The sequence below is a fragment of the Schistocerca piceifrons genome, chromosome 1 (genome assembly GCF_021461385.2).
Source record: "Schistocerca piceifrons isolate TAMUIC-IGC-003096 chromosome 1, iqSchPice1.1, whole genome shotgun sequence".
NCBI classification, from domain to species: Eukaryota; Metazoa; Arthropoda; class Insecta; order Orthoptera; family Acrididae; genus Schistocerca; species Schistocerca piceifrons.
In genome coordinates this window covers 393303143-393323167 of record NC_060138.1, presented here as the reverse complement: position 1 = coordinate 393323167, position 20025 = coordinate 393303143, and the positions used below count along the sequence as shown (strand labels likewise).

General features: G+C 40.7%; 1 protein-coding gene across 1 annotated transcript in view; it reads left to right on the top strand.

The window, feature by feature from the left end:
• The window catches only part of LOC124787179 (telomerase-binding protein EST1A), a 323132-nt gene that overhangs the window by 51908 nt on the left and 251199 nt on the right, over positions 1-20025 (top strand). The window contains 1 exon segment of the mRNA XM_047254319.1: positions 10423-10646. Coding sequence (XP_047110275.1) covers positions 10423-10646 — 224 coding nt within the window.

Below are 20025 nucleotides of genomic sequence, written 5' to 3'. Positions count from 1 at the left end.
GGCTGTGGCTAAGCTACGTCTACGCAACATCCTTTCTTCCATAAATGCTAGTCTTTCAAGGCCCGCAGGAGAGATTCTGTGAAGTTCGGAGGGTAGGAGATGAGGTACTGGCGGAAGTAATGCCTTGAGGACTAGGCGTACCTCGTGCTTGGGTAACTCAGTTGGTAGAGCACTTGCCTGTGAAATTCAAAAGTCCCAAGTTTGAGTCTCGGTCCAGCACACAGTTTTAATCTGGCATTAAAGAATACCAGAGGTTTGATGCATTCATTGTGGCCTTGAAAGAATTACAGTGATAGTTTTATAAGTCCATTTTCAAGACTGTTTGCCGTTTCAGTTGAAAGCCCACTATGGATGTGCGGATGTCTTTGACCTACAAGGTCTTTTGGGTTAAAACTATCCAGGAGTTCTACATTGTCACATATTTGTGTGAAAGACCTTTTTTCAACTAAGAAACTAAATAAGTCGGTATTATGTGGCAACTTGAGTGTGAAACTCTGTGAAATTTCCTGCGTCTGTCCGTATTTCGGCAGTTTGTACCACATAAAAATTACATCTTCAGCACACCAAAATAATTAAACAACACTGAAAATTTATTTGCATGCTCAGACATTGTGGTGTGGTGGTGGGGAAAACACATAGCAGGGCTGAGCACTTTGGCACTCAGGCCAGGGCTCATCCTACGAGTTGAAATCTTGGCCGCTTCTGGTGTAGGAGAAGTATATGGCTCTAGTATAAAAGAACAGTTTAGCATGCACTGGATAGATGTGTACCTAGTACAACAGTTCTGGAAGGGTGGAACCTTCCATGGTATACAATTTTTGTAAGCAAGCTGCTAAGGAAACAGTGACTGCCGCATAATAAGTTTTAGTGATAATCATAGAGCTATAGATTGAGAGATGCTGATCGAAGCACATTAGGCTGGCAAGAGCACATGGGTGAAGCCTTCAATGAGCACTATACCAGAATATTACTGAAAGAAATTCTGATCATACTTAAAGGTTCTCAGTGGCACAAAAGTTGGTTTCCAGGTACTCGTGGATGATACAGTAACTGAAATTGAGAGCAGAAAAGCAGTAGCAGAAATGCTGAATTTCATTTTCAAATTTTCCTTTATGAAGTAAGATGGAAAAGTACTATCCCAGTTTACTTCTTGCACCGCTGCGAAGATGAGTACTATAGCTATTAGTGTCCTTGGGGTTCAGAAATAGCTAAAATTGTGCAAGGCTCTCGTTTGGAAGGTAGGAGACGAGATACTGGCAGAAGTAAAGCTGTGAGGACCGGGCGTGAGTCGTGCTTCGGTAGCTCAGATGGTAGAGCACTTACCTGCCGCACACTCCGCTGCAGAGTGAAAATCTCATTTTGGAGACAAGTCATAACTGTCTGCAAGGAGGGTAGCGGAAGTTATCCATAAAACTATTGCCCTACTACATTGACATCCATCTGTTGTAGAATCCTAGAACATATTTGGAACTCAAACATAATGAGACATTGTAAAGAGAATGATCTCCATGTTAACCAGCGTGAATTCTGAAAACAATGATACTGTGAAATTGAACTTGCACTTTTCTGAAACATCCTGTAAGCAATGGATCAAGGCAATCAAGTGGATATTTCTTGACTCCTAGTGATTATTAGTAAAAATATGATTATATGAGGTATAAAACAAAATTTGTCACTTGATTGACGATTTTTTGATGGGGTGGATGCAGCATGTTACTGTAGACAGAGCATCTTCGACAGAAGTAGAGGTAACTCTAGGTGTGCCCCAGGGAAGTGTGTTGGAACCCTTGTTGATCTTGCTGTAGACTAATGACATTGCAGATAATATTAAAAGTGACATTGGATTTCCTGCAGATGATTGTTGTATATAATGAAGTTCTGACTGAAAAAAAATTTGCAGAAATATTCAAATATTCAAAGGCAAGCAACTTGCTTCAGAAGTATAGAAATGAAAGGTGGTGATTCACAAGTATATTTAGTCAATTCATACAAATATCTTGATATAACAATTTGTAGAATCTGAAATAGAATGATAACATATGCTAGTAGGTAAGCAGATGAGAGAGTTCGGTTCATGGGCAGGATACTGGTAAAATGCAGTCAATGTACAAAGTTTGGATGGTAGGAGACAAGGTACTGGCAGAATAAAAGTGGTGGGGATGGATCGTGAATCATGCTTGGTAGCTCAGATGGTAGAGTACTTGTGCGCGAAAGGCAAAGGTCCCGAGTTCGAGCCTCGGTTCAGCACACAGTTTTAATCTGCCAGGAAGTTTCATATCAGCGCACTCTCTGCTGCAGAGTGAAAATTTAATTCTACAGAGGAGACAAATTTCAAATCACTTGTGCATCCCATCTTTGGGGGAGGCCAAGACATTCGGATCATGGAAATACTTCAGCCTTTGTACACTTTTAATAGTCCATTAGGATAATATAATGTGCAAGTAGTAAGGTGTACTACTTAGACAATTTCGAGAAAATCCCAAGAGGAGATTTACATATCAGAGATGTACCTATGCAACGCCGAGCACAAGTCGGCAGCATTTGTGTGTTTAATGTTTAAGCACCATAATTGGTGGCTTGGTGGATCAAGTCCTGCTCATGTTTTTAATATATTTTTTAAACAGTAGTGATATTATTCATTACATATTGCATTTAAAAGGCAATATGATGAGAATCCATGTATAATTAAATGAACTTTTATTGAATTTCCAATGTTATTTGGTTGTTTGACACTATTTTCCAGAAAATGTTGCCTGTTATGATTTCTGAAACCCTTAAGCCTGCACTCAGGTAAGGTACTGAGAACTGCTGCACATCAGGATCCTTTGATCAGCAGACACATGTTTCAATGATAAGGGACAGGCTTGTAAAGCCAAGTCAAACATTGATAAATAAAGGTGTAAATAACTTTCTTGAAAAATACGAGGAGTTACAATATGCCCGAATATGAGAGTAATGTATCATTAATCGTTGGATGTGCGTTCTTCATTACAAGTAGCAGGATGGTATTTTTCGTACAGACATTAAAACCATGAATTAAAACAGCATCTGCTGCATTGAATGAATGCAGTTTTCCCAATTGCAGAATGAATTATCAGAGTTTCTAAGGAAAAACAATATTTTTAAAAATATTGTCTTTTGTCACCATTTGGATGCAAACCATGTGCAGCACAACATTTTGTAAGTATCGATACCGAAAATTAGCAGTGTGAGATTGAATGTATTTTAACAGCATCTTCACGAGAAGCAATTTCTTGTTCATTGGCAATCAAATGTGAACAAGTTGAAGGTGCTTAATGAAGTTTTTAAGTTGCATAAGGTTTGTTGTAATAGTGAAAAATTAGTAAACATCCAAATAACGTTGGGAATCCAATGAAACTTCATGCAAATACACATACTTTTTCATTATATTACATTTCAAATGTAATATGAAGTCAATAATATTACTAGTGTTGAAAAAATATAAATAAAAAAAGAACAGGACTCGATCCAGGGATTCAATGATTACGGAGCTTGAATGCTGACTACATGTCCGCCGCCGGCTCATGCTCAGCTTCACAGTGCACCATTACATCACTGATGCATAAAACTTCCCCATGCAATTTTCTAAAATCACCTAAGTAGTATGCCTTACTACTTGTCCGAATATTGTGGGCCTTCCATTGTTAGAATATTGCTCAAGTCTGTGGGGTCCATACCAAAAAACACTTAACAGGGAATATTCAATTTATACAAAGAAGGGCAGCTTGAATGGTCACAGGAGAGCATAATGGAAATACTGAAAAATCTGAATTAAAATTCAGGTAGAATGTAAATAATTTAGGAGTAAAGTCTGTTGTTGTTGTGGTCTTCAATCAAGAGACTGGTTTGATGTAACTCTCCATTCTACTCTATCCTGTGCGAGCTTCTTCATCCCCTAGTACCTACTGCAACCTACATCCTTCTGAATCTGTTTAGTGAATTCATGCCTTGGTCTCCCTCTACAATTTTTACCCTCCACACTGCCCTCCAATACTAAATTGGTGAGCCCTTGATGACTCAGAACTTGTCCTACCAACTGATACCTTCTTCTAGTCAAGTTGTGCCACAAACTCCTCTTCTCCCCAATTCCATTCAATACCTCCTCTTCAGTTATGTGATCTACCCATCTAAACTTCAGCACCACATTTCGAAAGCTTCTATTCTCTTCTTGTCTAAACTATTTATCGTCCACATTTCACTTCCATACATGGCTACACTCCATACAAATACCTTCAGAAAAGACTTCCTGACACCTAAATCTATACTCCATGTTAACAAATTTCTCTTCTTCAGAAACGCCTTCCTTGCCATTCCCAGCCTACATTTTATATCTTCTCTACTTCGACCATCATCAGTTATTTTGCTCCCCAAATAGCAAAACTCGTTTAGTATTTAAGTGTCTCATTCCATAATCTAATTCCCGCAGTATCAACCAATTTAATTTGACTACATTCCATTATCCTCATTTTGCTCTTGTTGATGTTCATCTTATATTCTCCTTTCAAGACACAGTCCATTCCGGTCAACTACTCTTCCAGGTCCTTCGCTGTCTCTGACAGAATTACAGTGTCACCGGGGAACCTAAAAGTTTTTATTTCTTCTCCATGGATATTAATTCCTACTCCATTTTTTTCTTTTGTTTCCTTTACTGCTTGCTCAATATAGAGATAGAATAACATCGAGGATAGGCTACAACCCTGTCTCACTCCCTTCCCAACCACTGCTTCCCTTTCATGCCCCTCAACTCTTATAACTGCCATCTGGTTTCTGTACAAATTGTAAATAGCCTTTCACTCCCTGTATTTTACCCCTGCCACCTTCAGAATTTGAAAGAGAGTATTCCAGTCAACATTGTCAAAAGCTTTCTGTAAGTCTACAAATACTAGAACTGTGGGTTTGCCTTTCCTTAATCTGTTTTTTAAGATAAGTCGTAGGGTCAGTATTGCCTCACATGTTCCAACATTTCTGCGGAATCCAAACTGATCTTTCCTGAGGTCGGCTTCTACCAGTTTTTCCATTTGTTTGTAAAGAATTCGCGTTAGTATTTTGCAGCAGTGACTTATTAAACTGATAGTTCAGTAATTTTCACATCTTTCAACACCTGCTTTCTTTGGGATTGGAATTATTATATTCTTCTTGAAGTCTGAGGGTATTTCGCCTGTCTCATACATCTTGCTCACCAGATGGTAGAGTTTTGTCAGGGCTGGCTCTCCCAGGGCTGTCAGTAATTCTAATGGAATGTTGTCTACTCCTGGGGCCTTGTTTCGACTCAGGTCTTTCAGTGCTCTGTCAAACTCTTCACGCAGTATCATATCTCCCATTTCATCTTCATCTACATCCTCTTCCATTTTCATAATATTGTCCTCAAGAACATGCCCCTTGTATAGACCCTCTATATACTCCTTTCAACTTTCTGCTTTCTCTTCTTTGCTTAGAACTGGGTTTCCCTCTGGGCTCTTGATATTCATGCAAGTAGTTCTCTTTTCTTCAAAGGTCTCTTTAATTTTCCTTTAGGCAGTATCTATCTTACTCCTAGTGATATATGCCTCTACATCCTTACATATGTCCTCTAGCCATCCCTGCTTAACCATTTTGCACGTCCTGTCGATCTCATTTTTGAGACGTTTGTATTCCTTTTTGCCTGCTTCATTTACTGCATTTTTGTATTTTCTCCTTTCATCAATTAAATTAGTATATCTTCTGTTACCCAGGGATTTCTATTAGCCCTCGTCTTTTTACCTACTTGATCCTCTGCTGCCTTCACTATTTCATCTCTCGAGCTACCCATTCTTCTTCTACTGTATTTCTTTCCCCATTTTTGTCAATCGGTCCCTAATGCTCTCCCTGAAACCCTCTACAACCTCTGGTTTAGTCAGTTTATCCAGGTCCCATTTCCTTAATTTCCCACCTTTTTGCAGTTTCTTTAGTTTTAATCTACAGTTCATAACCAATAGATTGTGGTCAGAGTCCACATCTGTCCCTGGAAATTTCTTACAATTTAAAACCTGATTACCAGTATATAATCTATCTGAAACCTGGTGGTCTCTCCAGGCTTCTTCCATGTATTCAACCTCCTTTTATGATTCTTGAACCAAGTGTTAGCTACGATTAAGTTATGCTCTGTGCAAAATTCTACCAGGCGGCTTGCTCTTTCATTTCTTATCCCCATTCCATATTCACCTACTAAGTTTCCTTTTCCTACTATCGAACTCCAGTGACCCATGACTATTAAATTTTCGTCTCCCTTCATTATCTGAATAATTTCTTTTATCTCATCATACATTTCATCAATTTCTTCGTCATCTGCAGAGCTAGTTGGCATATAAACTTGTACTACCATAGTAGATGTGGGCTTTGTGTCTATCTTGGCCACAATAATGCGTTCACTATGCTGTTTGTAGTAGCTTACCCGTACTCCTATATTTTATTCACTATTAAGCCTACTCTTGTATTACCCCTGTTTGATTTTGTATTTATAACCCTGTACTCACCTGACCAGATGTCTTGTTCCTCCTGCCATCGAACTTCACTAATTCCCACTATATCTAACTTTAACCTTTGATTAAGTTATGCTCTGTGCAAAATTTCCCATTTTAAATTTTCTAACCTACTTGCCCGATTAAGTGATCTGACATTCCACGCTCCAACGCATAGAACACCAGTTTTCTTTCTCCTGATAACAACATCCTCCTGAGTAGTCCCCGCCCCACTGGGAGACCCGAATGGTGTACTATTTTACCTCCTGAATATTTTACCCAAGAGGATGCCATCATCATTTAACCATACAGTAAAGCTGCTGCATGCCCTCGGGAAAAATTATGGCTGTAGTTTCCCCTTGCTTTCAGCCGTTCGCAGTACCAGCGCAGCGAGGTCGTTTTGGTTAGTGGTACAAGGCCAGATCAGTCAATCATCCAGAGTGTTGCCCGTGCAACTACTGAAAAGGCTGCTGCCCCTCTTCAGGAACCATAAGTTCGTCTGGCCTCTCAACAGATAGCCCTCCGTTGTGGTTGCACCTACAGTACGGCTATCTGTATCGTTGAGGCATGCAAGCCTCCCCACGAACGGCAAGGTCCATGGTTCATGAGGGGGGAGTAAAGTATACCACATACCAAATAGAAACAGCATTGAGTTGTCGAGAGACACACACAGAAGTACTGAAATTTGGTAGCTTTTGCATAAAATCCTTTGATGAGCTAGAGTGCGTGCTCACGTGCACGCTCGCACACACACACACGCTCTCACACACACACACACACACACACACACACACACGCAGCTGCAGTGTACTAGCTGAACACACAATGCTGGGATTGCAATGAGGCTAGTGGACTGTGGTGAGGGATTGTGTGAGGTAGGGTGAGTGGAAGGAGAAAGAGCGAGAGGGAGGGGGAGGGATTGCAAATGGAGCAAGAAGTGGGAGGGGGATGTTGTGGAGGAGTAGGTGGTGGCTTGGAGGAAGCCAACTGGTGTGGAGTATAACAGTGAGGGGGCGGGGCAGCAGGTGTATGGGAACGTAATGCGACACATGGGCACTGGAGCTGGTGAATTCGTGTGGGGCCATATTATAACGACATGAAGGTGTGGAATGGGAAGGGGTGCGAGGTGAGACTGTTGGGCAGAGTGTGTGGTTGCAGTGGTTTAGTGGAGATGGAGGCCGGGAGGAATCTGGGAGTGAAGGGTGTCTTGCAAGCATAACTCCCAGCTACCTAGTTCAGGATAGCTGATGCTGAGGGGAAGGATGCAAATGGTACAGGTTGTGAAGCAACCACTGAACTTAAGCATGTTGTGTGCAACCACATGTTGTGCCACTGGGTGCTCAACTCTTCTCTTGGGCACGGTTTGGCGGTGGTTGTTCTTTGTGAGGCACAGTTGGTTGGTAGGTTATGTCACAGAAAATGCCATGCAAAAATTGATGCTGGGCTGGTATATGATATGGCTGCTTTCAGAGGTGGCTGTGCCTCCGATATGATATTATAAGCCTGCACCGGGACTGGAGTAAGATGTCTTATATCACCTCTGCTGCAATTTGTACTCAGAATTTCATGTGGGCATGATCACCAACCTGCTGTCTACCAGAATGAATGGCAACCGCCAAACTAAGGCCAAGAGAAGAGTTGACCACACAGTGGCACAGGTGGCTGCTTCATAACCTGTACCACCTGCATCTTTCTCCTCAGCACAGGTTTTATGAACTGCATGGATGAGAGTTATCCTTGTGATACATTCTCCACTTCCTTAATCCTCTTGACTACAATAGCCACTAACTCACAGCACCCACACCCTCCACCCAACAGTCTGAACTTCCACTGTCCTGTCACCCACCCCCACTCCACACCTTCACGTCATCATTAAAGTATGTGTTTACCCCTCCTCAACCCCCTCGTGCCACTTTCCACATCTTTTTCCCTCTACCCCCATCTTTTTCCCTCTACCCCCATCTTTTTCCCTCTACCCCCATCTTTTTCCCTCTACCCCCATATTTTTCCCTCTACCCCCATATTTTTCCCTCTACCCCCATATTTTTCCCTCTACCCCCATCTTTTTCCCTCTACCCCCATCTTTTTCCCTCTACCCCCTCCTCTGACACAACCCCTCACCCCACTCCATCTGCCTCACTGCAGTTCTGGCACCGTGTGCGTGTGTGTGTGTGTGTGTGTGTGTGTGTGTGTGTGTGTGTGTGTGTGTGTTTTTATGCCTCCCCACCCCTTCTCTCACTTCTCCAGTCTTTCTCCCCCTTTTTAAAGGATGTTTCCAAAAGCCAACAAAGTTACATTGATTTTCGTGTGCATGTTGTGGTCTCAATACTTCTGCTACTCAGTCGGGGGTCTCCTTTACTCCTAAATCATTTAAATCAAAACTCTATTGAAGTTAGATGAAATATCCTGCAAAACCCCATTTACAAAATTTCAGGAACTGGTATTAAGTGAAAGACTGATAATGTCCTCCAGCTGCATACAAATTGATGCCATCGTACTGTGAAGACACTGTGAAACTAATTACAGCATGCTCAAAAGCATTTAAGCAGTCATTCTTCCTGCATTCCAAACATGATTTGAATGGAAAGAAACTGTAAGGTTATACCATGCTAAGTTCCTTCTGCCAAACACTTCACAGTGATTTGCAGAGCATGTTTGTAAATGTACTTAAATTAACTGCAGACTAGTTAGTTGCACTTATTAATGATAATATTTGTTTTGAGTGGTCTTGTCTTTAGCGTTTGATTTAATGAGGTACAAGGTGCTATTTAAGTGGAGAAGTGAAAATGTGGTGTGACAATATGGTTTGGTTGTTTCACACAACTCTTTAATTCATTACATAATGTAATATCGGCACTAAAACAAATAGTGATGTATTTGTGTTCCAGATATGTTTCCATTCTTTGTTCAGTTCTTTTTTTATTTCATTTTTAGTTGTGATCAGTGTTCATCTGTCTAAAAATACATTTTTTAATGAGTCTCTGATTCATTTTCTAATGTTCTTAGTTGCTGCTGTTGTGCCGATCTTTGCATACTGTACCCAACTATTCAGCCAGTAGTCAGAATAGACTCCAAGGGCACTTGTAGCTGTATCTTCAAATGTTATTGTTCTTAAAATACTAATTACCAAATTTAACCACCAGTTTTATGCATTGGGCTCCCACACCACCACCACCACTACCACCACCACCACCGAAAAGCAATTGTATGGATGTGTTACAATGGATTGTTGTGCATTGTGCAGTGTTACAGGAAGTAAAATTCTTTGTTATTGCTTGTGTGTATTCAGTTTCATGTTGATTTCCCAGCCACACACAAATTATTAACACATCCCGTGTAAAATTAGATCTTTACATCTGATGAACCGATTCTCCAAGAATTTCAGTGTGATGGTGTAATAGTTCTGTTTCCCTCACGTTTTTACTTCAGTTTTATAAAATTTTGAAGAACAGTTTGTGGACCTGTAAATGTTGGATGCTATGTTGGTAACTCCAAAACGTTAAAAATGGTGCTCGTTTACTCCTTGCAAATTTTTTATCTTTGTGGTTTTACTTTAGTAATGAAATAAATGAAAAGAATTGAGATAGCAGAATTGTATAAATTTCAAAGATTGTACAGTATCCCTTAAAAGATTGATTACAACTGTTCTTCCGGTCTTTCTTGTCTTAGCTGTTGAGAAAGGTTTTTATAAATATTTAATTTACTTCATGTCATTGACATTGTTTATGGAAATCCCGACTCAATGTCAAAGATGGTGATGAATGAGGATACAAATCAGGGTTAGTGCATGATACCTGGAATGAGTGTTTACTCGTTCTAGGTGACTTCATATATGGTTTGAGGCAAACAAAAATGCTTTTAATGCAGAATATAGAATTTTTTATATTTATTGATTTGATGTTGATGCAGCTATTCTGTTACACAGGATTGGAGTGAAGAGGTGGAACGTGTGGCCCCAATAAGTTCAGTGTTTCCACAAGACTGGGGAGATGAAGTGGAACAGAGTGAACGTGAAGCTCAGCAGATGGGCAGAAGTTCATCATTAACAAGTCTTCTGCATCCTGACAGTTCAGGTGGTGGAGGAGGTAGTGGGGCTACTGCACATACATCTTCATCTTCTCGAAGCCGCAAGAAAAAAAGATCGCGCAGGTGAGATGAAATAAGCTAAAGTTTTGTACTTACAGCAGCCTTTTTGAAATGGTTTAATTATTGTTGGTAATACACAATATTCGTAACTTGTGTTTGATGTAGAGATGTCACATCTGCATCTTCATGGTTACACTGCAATTCACACTGGCTAGCAGAGGGTTCATCGAACCATTTTCATACTACTTCTCTACCATTCCACTCTCGAATGGCACATGGGAAGATGCCTAAAATTTATCGGATTTCTTTTAGTACCCATGTGGATGACGTCACACTTTTCTTTGTTTAATGCCAATTGCCATTTCCCCACCATACAGAAATTCTCTCTACATAATTTTTTAATTGGAATTGATCCTCTGATGATTTTACTAGACGGTAAATTACAGCGTCATCTGCAAACAATCTAAGGGGGCTGCTCAGATTATCACCTAGATCATTTATATAAATCAGGAACAGCAGAGGGCCTATGACACTACCTTGCGGAATGCCAGATATCACTTCCGTTCTACTCGATGATTTACCTTCTATCACTATGAACTTGACCTCTCTGAGTGGAAATCACAAATCCAGTCACACAACTGAGACGATACTCCATATGCAAACAATTTGATTAATAGTCGCTTGTGAGGAACGGTATCAAAAGCCTTCTGGAAATCTAGGAATCTGGAATTGATCTGGGATCCCTTGTCGACAGCACTCATTACTTCATGGGAATAAAGAGCTAGCTGTGTTGCACAAGAACGATATTTTCTGAATCCGTGTTGGTTATGTAGCAATAAGTCGTTTTCCTCGAGGTGATTCATAATGTTCGATTACAGTGTATGCTCCAAATTCCTACTGCAAATTGAGGTCAGTGATATGGGTCTGTAATTCAATGGGTTACTCCTATTTCCTCTCTTGAATATTGGTGTGACCTGTGCTACTTTCCAGTCTTTAGGAACAGACCTTTCGTCAAGTGAGCGGTTGTATATGGTTGCTAAGAAAGGCACTATTGTGTCTGCATACTCTGAAAGGAACCTGATTGGTATACCATCTGGACCGGAAGACTTGCCTTTTTTTAAGTGATTTGAGTTGTTTTGCAACACTTAAGATATCTACTTTTATGTCACTCAACAGCTGTTCTGGTTTCGAATTCTGGAATATTTACTTCGTCTCCTTTCATATAGGAGGTTTTCTGTACAAGAAGGTGAAAGACAAAGGTGGATTAAATACTATCATTTCATTTGAAATCCTATTAATCTGAAGGATCTTGACTGCAGTAACCCCAAAAATTTGTGTACTATTATCATGTCATAAGAAAAATCAAGACCAGTTCTGAAAGTAGGCTCATTAGTGAAGTACAACATTCGGCACTGAAGGCACATTTATTACATACACCAATGTACAGCCAGAACAGAACTGAACTCTTAGACGGAGAGCATTTCTGTTTATATAGACATAGAATATTCCAGGATACACAAACATAAGCAATTTTGAGAACCTTCTATAAATGGTCAATACTGAATATTTGCTGCTGATTGAATTGGAACTGGCAGCCTGCTGCAGGCCATGCAACAATGCTAACTTCCTTGAGCAAGAAGCACCCATCGCTAATCTGTGCCTCAAGCTGCAGCAGGGATTCTTATGGAGGACATGGAAGACGTTTCTGTGCTTTTGTCGTTTTTATGATGAGTCATAATGCTAGACTTCATATGTGATAGCCGATAACCAGCAAGGGATACATTATGGGCCAAAGTAGCACTTTTGTAACTTTCCCCATTGTCCCATTTTTTGCATGGGCTTAAAAATCAATACTGAGTCTCATGGGATGTACGTAAGGTGCAACATAAAGTCAAGCAGGAGGCCTGCAACCATGATGTAAACTTGGAAGACTTCTGCCACTGCTGACTGTCATTTGCTATTTAAAAATTCTTATTTATTGACCTTTTTTGGGCACAGACCATCATTGGAACATCTCCTGGTTATTCAGCAGTAGCGTAAGTCTCTTCAAGTTTACTTCATGGTTGCAGGCCTCATGCAGAACTTTCCATAACTTAATTGTGCTGAATTGGGCTATCCAGGAGATGTTCTGATGACGGGCTATGTGGAAATGCATCAGTAAGTAAGAATTTCTGGGCAGCAGATGACGAGTTATTCTGGCAACCTATTCAGCTGTGATGTAAGTCTCCTGGGATGCCTCTCACTGGTCGATGTTTGGCATTATAGCATTCTTGGTCCTTCTGGTCATACAGGGTATATATGTGAGCCAACTGTCTTGCTTCTTTGGTCCTAATGATGAGATGGTTGGTGTAGTTATCTTCAGCATGATCTACTTGAAAACGAGTGCAGTGTGCTCATTGTACATGGGCATTCTGAAAAGTTATACCACTAAATTTATGTGGAAACTCCTAAAACTTTTTATATTAAACAAAGGTTATTAACATTTTACAGCTTTATTCTCCATGTCTACATATTGGCAGCCCCCTCGCACTAGAGGCCTCCGAATAGTAATGTATAACATAGCAGTGAGTAATGTAACTATGTTGGTGCATGAGAAACAGCATGCTGTAATTGAGTTTTGAATTCTAAGAGTTTGTCCGCAGGTGGAGCACCCTTTCCTTCAGAATGGCAGTGCCATACCGCACATGAGCACTGCGACATCTGCAACAATCCAGTGTCTTGGGTTCACTGCATTGATCAATCCCCTTACAGACTTGAGTTTGCTCCATCTGATTTTCATGTTACTGACACCTAAAGAACACCTTTGAGGACTTCACTTTGATAGTGATGAAATGGTGCAAACAGAGATGAGGTGATCTCTCCGTTAAGTCGTACATTCTACAGTGACAGTGTCAACAAATTGCCTCTTGTCCAAAGAAATACGTTTCTCATCAGGGTGACTATGTTGAGAAATAAATGGGTAGGCATGAAGAATAAACATGTAGAATTTTAATGTTTTATTTAAATAGCTTTAAGAGTTTTCACATAAAAGATTCAGAGGCGTTACTTTTCAGCTTGCCCTCGTAGTTTTGTCCTTGCAACAGTGGAGCAGAAAAAAGTTGGGAATGCTGTAGTGTCTTTCTTTGATGTGCTGTATGTGAAAGTCACGAAGGACAATATTGTATCCTAATCTCTGTGTTCGACACTTGTTTACATTGAGAGCATATCTGCCAACATCTTATCGATGTATTCTGTAAGTCCAATTGTCTGAGTGTGATAGTCAAGTTGTCATACTACGGCTGATGTCGCAACATAAAATTGCCTTAGATATTAGTCTCCATGGGAGAGCTTTTCTACGATCGGAGATTATCACGTGAAGCACTCTGTGCTTCAAAATGATGTATTCGACAAGGAACCTTGCAATTAACTTTGCTTTGGCACTCAGCACAGCTTTGTTGACAACATAGGAGGTGAATTAGTCAGTGTGCGACGGATCTTTTTTTACGTGCGTGCATGCAATGCACCAGTTGTGACGGATTATACGTTGCTGCTGCAATGCAATTTCTTTAATAATTTTTGTTCATCTACCTCTTTACAGCGGTAGATCTTCGCACGTAAACTCCTGACTGCAGCTACTTACGAGATCACAGAAAAGCAGTGTTGAGGAAACTGTAACCTCATAGCTACACGCCGGAGGTCGCTATAAGTAAAATTTGCTGAAAATTTTCTATGTACTTTAAAGAAATGATTCAGAAAGGGGATGTCACTCGTACTTTAAACATGAAGTTCAAATTAAAACCTTCAAGAGATCTTTATTGCCGTTAAGCAAGATCATCAGCCCACATTTAATAAAATTACTAAAGTTTCTGCTCACAGTTATCAACATACCTAAAACAGCCAGTACTTTTACCTTCCCAAATTCCGAAACCAATTACTTGTAACACAGTCAATGATCGGTCAATTACTTCTGCACATGATATTCAGTGGTTGCCTTTAGTAAAAGTTTATGCTCGCCATAAAATACTCAGTAAGAATATACTCAGTACCCCACACTATATAATTCAAAGTTCACTCGCAATTTTCGTCGGAACGAATTATCACAACACTCTAAAGTTTTCATAAACAGTTTCTGGTCTCTACCAGATACCATTAACACTGGACCATAACGCGGAAGTGATCCCAAGACTTCATCTTACACATAATGCGAAAAGTCACATCCAGCATAACCGCCTCCAATCAAAGCTAGCTCGCGACTCCCCTCTCACTCTCCCACACTCAAAACTATATCTCCTCGCTAGGCGGCCAACCATCTCGCTTCTCATTGGCTGTCAGCACTTACGACCAATGAGAACTCACTTCTAGGGCGCAGCTCGCGCCAATATCTAGCAAGCACCAACCACTTCTCTCGGCTCATTGACGTCATCAAATTAAGTAACACAAAACTCTCTAATTAAATAAACTAAACAAAATGAACTATAAGCTTTACTCTATATGTGGAAATTTATTATGTAGTCGCTAATGTTCTGGCTGTCTTATACATAAGCATACATACTTGGACATCCGACATTCTCTAGTAGGGGAACCAGTAGTGGATCCGTTCCCACGTTACAGAGTTGGAACACTTGCCAGTTCCTGTAGAGAATTACATGAATGATTTTTAATAATGCCGAACGTCCCACATACTCTCACGCACGCATTCTCATTCACACGCACCCTAACACACAGTACATATATTTACTTAGAATTCTTGAAATTATTATTATAGAAAAGTCACAGAGGTTTTCTGAAATTAAAAACTTTCCAAATTTATATATGAACACTGAAAGTGTTATCAGATCATCGTACATAGTCACTGAAGGTGAACTATTACATCACTATATTTATTTAAATTCTTTACTGTCGGAAAATTACGTTTTTTATGGAATTTTACTAACTTCCAAAATACAACTATTTTTTTATCTCAGACTTTGACATACTGTTTGTTTTCACAACAGAAGGTTGTACATCAAATATGACGTTCCTCAGGTTATTCCTTTGTTAGTTATTAATATTTTTAGTTTCGTATAATGTAAGTGGCCTGCCAGCGCTACTCCACTGCTTTCACACGCGCAGCTGCAACAGATGGTCGTGGCATCAGTCTGCAGGACACAACTCGTCCTTTACTGACCGTATAATACTCTACCGGCTTACATTGAAGCCCACGTACATTCTGAAGTAAAGCTTTTAATAGACAAATGGGTGATCGCGCACTAGTTGCGACGCCAGAAGTGTAGACTATTAGCCATTGATTTTCATGTGTCAACTCTGGTAAGCTCACCAAGAGGTTGATTACAATTAGGTGGAATGGAACTGCTGCATATGGAATGTGTACCAGATGCAGCGGAGGTAATGTTGCCGTGTGCTCACATCACTAGCATTCCTCGTGATGTGTCATATAATGTCCAACAGTCAGTAGATATCCGGCGTGCAGTACAGGTGTCTTCTTTTTTTAATCCAGCCGTCTGTGTCTTTTTGTTTGCATCACGCCTGTTTTTGTACACCACAGTGATAACGTATACCTGACCCATCAGTGGCCATCTTGCCATTCGACCTAACAGGTCCTTCAGGCTAGTCAGTCACACAGAGAACGCTGATCTGTTACAAAGATGACTGCTTTGCAAGGCACTCTTTTTCGGTTGTCGAATAGTCCTCTCAGGCTTCGAGAGTACTCTGGAAGTATAAGTTATCACCTTCAGCACCTTCCTGAATTTCTACCAGAACTTCACCAATTACAAAACTACTACCATCAGTATCATACAATGATAAGACTGGAGGACATGTTAGCGCTTCCTTAGGGACAAGGAAAGATGTTTTTTGCACCTTGTTTCATAAAAAAGTGACGTCCTTTTACAACAGTTCTTGCAGAGGTTGGGATTTGATACAAAAGTCCTGTATGAACTGCCAGTAGTACAGTTTAACAATGGAAAACCCAGGATGGAATGTAACAGTATTATGAAAAGGATAGTTGTTACTCACCATATAGCGGAGATGCTGAGTCACAGATAGGCACAACAAAGACTGTCTCGGAATGTGAGCTTTTGGCCAACAAGGCCTTTGACCCCCCCCCCCCCACACACACGCACACAACTGCAACTCACAGGCTGCCAGGGTGCTTCTGGCTTCAGCTGCCTTGTGTGAATTGCGTTTCTCTCTCTCTCTCTCCCTCTCTCTCTCTCTCTCTCTCTCTCTCTGTGTGTGTGTGTGTGTGTGTGTGTGTGTGTGTGTGTGTGTGTGTGTGTGTGTGGGGGGGGGGGGCCACATGCGGGTGTGGGTGTGCGTGCGTGCTATTGTCTATTTGCGACAAAGGCCTTGTTCACTGAAAGCTCACTTCCGGAGAGTCTTTCTATTGTGCTTGTGTGTGTAGCAGCATTACTGCTGTATGGTAAATAGCAACTACCCAGTAGTACAACCTGTTATAACACAATGTGAGACGCAACATATTTACTTAGAACCTCACACTCAGATCAGAGGTGACACAGGATTTTTGCTCATCTGTTTCTTGGTACTGACTGCCTGTGTTAGAGGGGAGAAACGGCGATGGGGTCAAGCGTAGATTTTTCATGTCCCTTTGGTTGGAGACAGTACAGAATGACGTGAATATTAGGTAGGCTAAGGAGGGAGATATGGTGATCATAGATAACAAGACTCCAGGTTGGCTTATTGGTCTGCTTTTGTGTTTGCAATGAACATGCAGAAGAGCATACACTAGTGCAGAACTTCAATAAGTGTAGAACATAGATGAGGCATACTACATCCTCCAATCAGTTACCAGCACAAACGGCCAATCTGGTCTGTAACTGTGTTGAGATTTGGATGTACACAGTAATGTATCATACTGCAGACCATGAACTATGGAAGTGCCAGATTCAATTTTTCTATTCGAACCCATAGGTTCAAGTACTCGTTGCAGTGAAAATGACATATAGACATAGGTATACGTAAACGAATATATGTTGGAAACCAACAACCATAGTCCAGAGGTACATATTGGTAAGCTTTGCAAGTCGTCCATAGAGTACAATACAAGCATAATGGAAGATAATGCTCACTATCATAGGATTTGCTGTAGGTTACGATGCAGATGATTCTGAATACACCGATGTGTTTGAAGGTACATATTCACTAATTAGCAACAGTGTATCACTGCTTGTAATTGTGCGGTACACATATTTCTGCGGAACATGTTTGTGTTGTAAGCGATGTATGTAGTTTCATATAATGTGACATTCTTTTTAGTGAATGAGATCGATGACAGCTTGTTTTCAGATGGAAACGAGAATAATATTGAAGGTGTTGGATGGAATTCAAGGGCTGTGCTATATCCGGATGGTGACTGGACTGAATTTGACAGTTATTGAAGTCTACTTGGGAACACAATACCCAGATGACACGAGTTGCACTACTTCGTCATCTTTGTTGCTGGAAAGACTGATTTTGAATCACCCATCACCTGCAATTTACCCTTCACTTATACCTTAGCAATCTGGATTTCGTCCAGGTAAAAGCTGTACTGGACAATTGCTAAATCTCTCACAGTTTATAGAAGATGGCTTTGAAGCTCGGAAGGTGACAGGAGTGGCATTTGTCAACTTACCAGCGGTGTATGATACGTCGGTCAATCAACAGCTTCTACTAGTCAAGGTCTACAATCTGACCGAAGATTTAGGTCTAACCAGACTCATCGCCTCCCTTCGCAGAATCACAGGATCTTTGTTGACTTTCAAGGACAGCGTAGTCGATGGAAAGAAGAATGGCCTCCCGCAAGGAAGTGTTTTGGCTCCAATTCTGTTTAATATATACACGAACGACCAACGTATAGCCCCAAACACCAGGAGCTTCTTATATGCTGACGACCTCGCTCTAGCCATTCAGAGCACAGATTTTGAATCGGTGGAGAACAACCTCATGAATGCCCTTAAAGATCTATCCAGATACAACAACACAAACTAGCTTAAACCAAACCCTTCAAAGACTCAAGTGTGTGCTTTTCATTTGAAGCCACTTGCAAGTTGAAAATAGTATTGTCGGGGGTTGAACTGGAACACTACAAGACCCCAAAATACCTAGGAGTGACACTTCATAGATCTCCCACTTTCAAAAAGCACTGTATGAAATGCAAGTTGAAAGTGTCCACAAGGAACAATCTCCCACGGGTCACAGTGGGGTAGTCAACCTGAAACAATCCGAAACCTGCAATGGCACTATGCTATTTTGCGGCAGAGTATGCCTGTCCTGTTTCGTATAATTCGACTTATGCCAAACAGGTGGATGTTGCTCGCAATGAAACCTGCAGAATTATAACAGGTTGGTTGAAACCCACTCCAGTCGAATGGCTTTACCATCTTGCAGGAATAGCACCACCACCTGTTCGAACAAGGAAAGAAAGGCAATGGAACAGGAAATTACTCAACCTCTGTATGGGCATGAACTGCATCTGCAACACCTGAAGTCAAGGTATAGTTTCTGTAGGGCATCAAAGGAACTTATAACCACTGCTGATAAAGCTAGGTTACAACTATGGTGTGCTACGACCTATATTTCCCCTGGTTGGAAAAGAGTTGTTGAAGCTTTACCTCCAGGCCCTGACAGGGAACGGACAACTTGGAAGTGCCTGAATAGACTGAGATCTGGAGTTGGAAGATCAAAAGTTAACCTGGCAAAATTTGGGATACACTGATCCAAATGATATTCGGTATGATTGTGGAGAAGAACAGACAGTCCGTTGTGTCTGGTCTCCTGTACAGATGATGACCTTCAACGAGCAACAGAAAATGCACTGGAAGTGGCCAAGTTGTGGTCAAAAGTAATTTAATCATAACTGTGTAAAATGTATGTACATGTACCTGTATATTTCTGACTCGATAATAATAATAATAATAAACAACAACAACAACAACAACAACAACAACACGAGTTCTCTACCGGATCGCAGTAAAGTCTGTCTTACTGACAATGACATAAAAGAACGTAAGATGCAGAGAAGAAATGGAGAGGGTGTAATCTGAAGCCTTATTGAGTTTTGAGTTCCTGGAAGCCATTGACTACTAGTGAGACAATGCATTTATCGGGTGTTATTCTCCAAATGTGTGTGTCAAGAAATACAAAAATTATGGTTCACTGGAGCACTAACACTGTTCCTTGGTGTAACTTTTGTCCGCATGTTATGAGCCATTTTTGTTTCACTCTGATAATGTCGTGCTTGCATCCTTTTGACAATTCTAAATAGGAAAGACCAGGAGAAGGTGGGTTTCATCTGATTTACGAAGTTTTACCATACTATAATTATTTGAAGAAGCAGTGAATACATGCATATTGTCCCTCAGAAAAACTGACAACTGATGAGGGAATAGCCTGTTTGAAAGTCCTTTGAGCTTCTGTGTTTACATGCAGGCTATGCCACTTCAGTATGAATTGAAGTAGTATG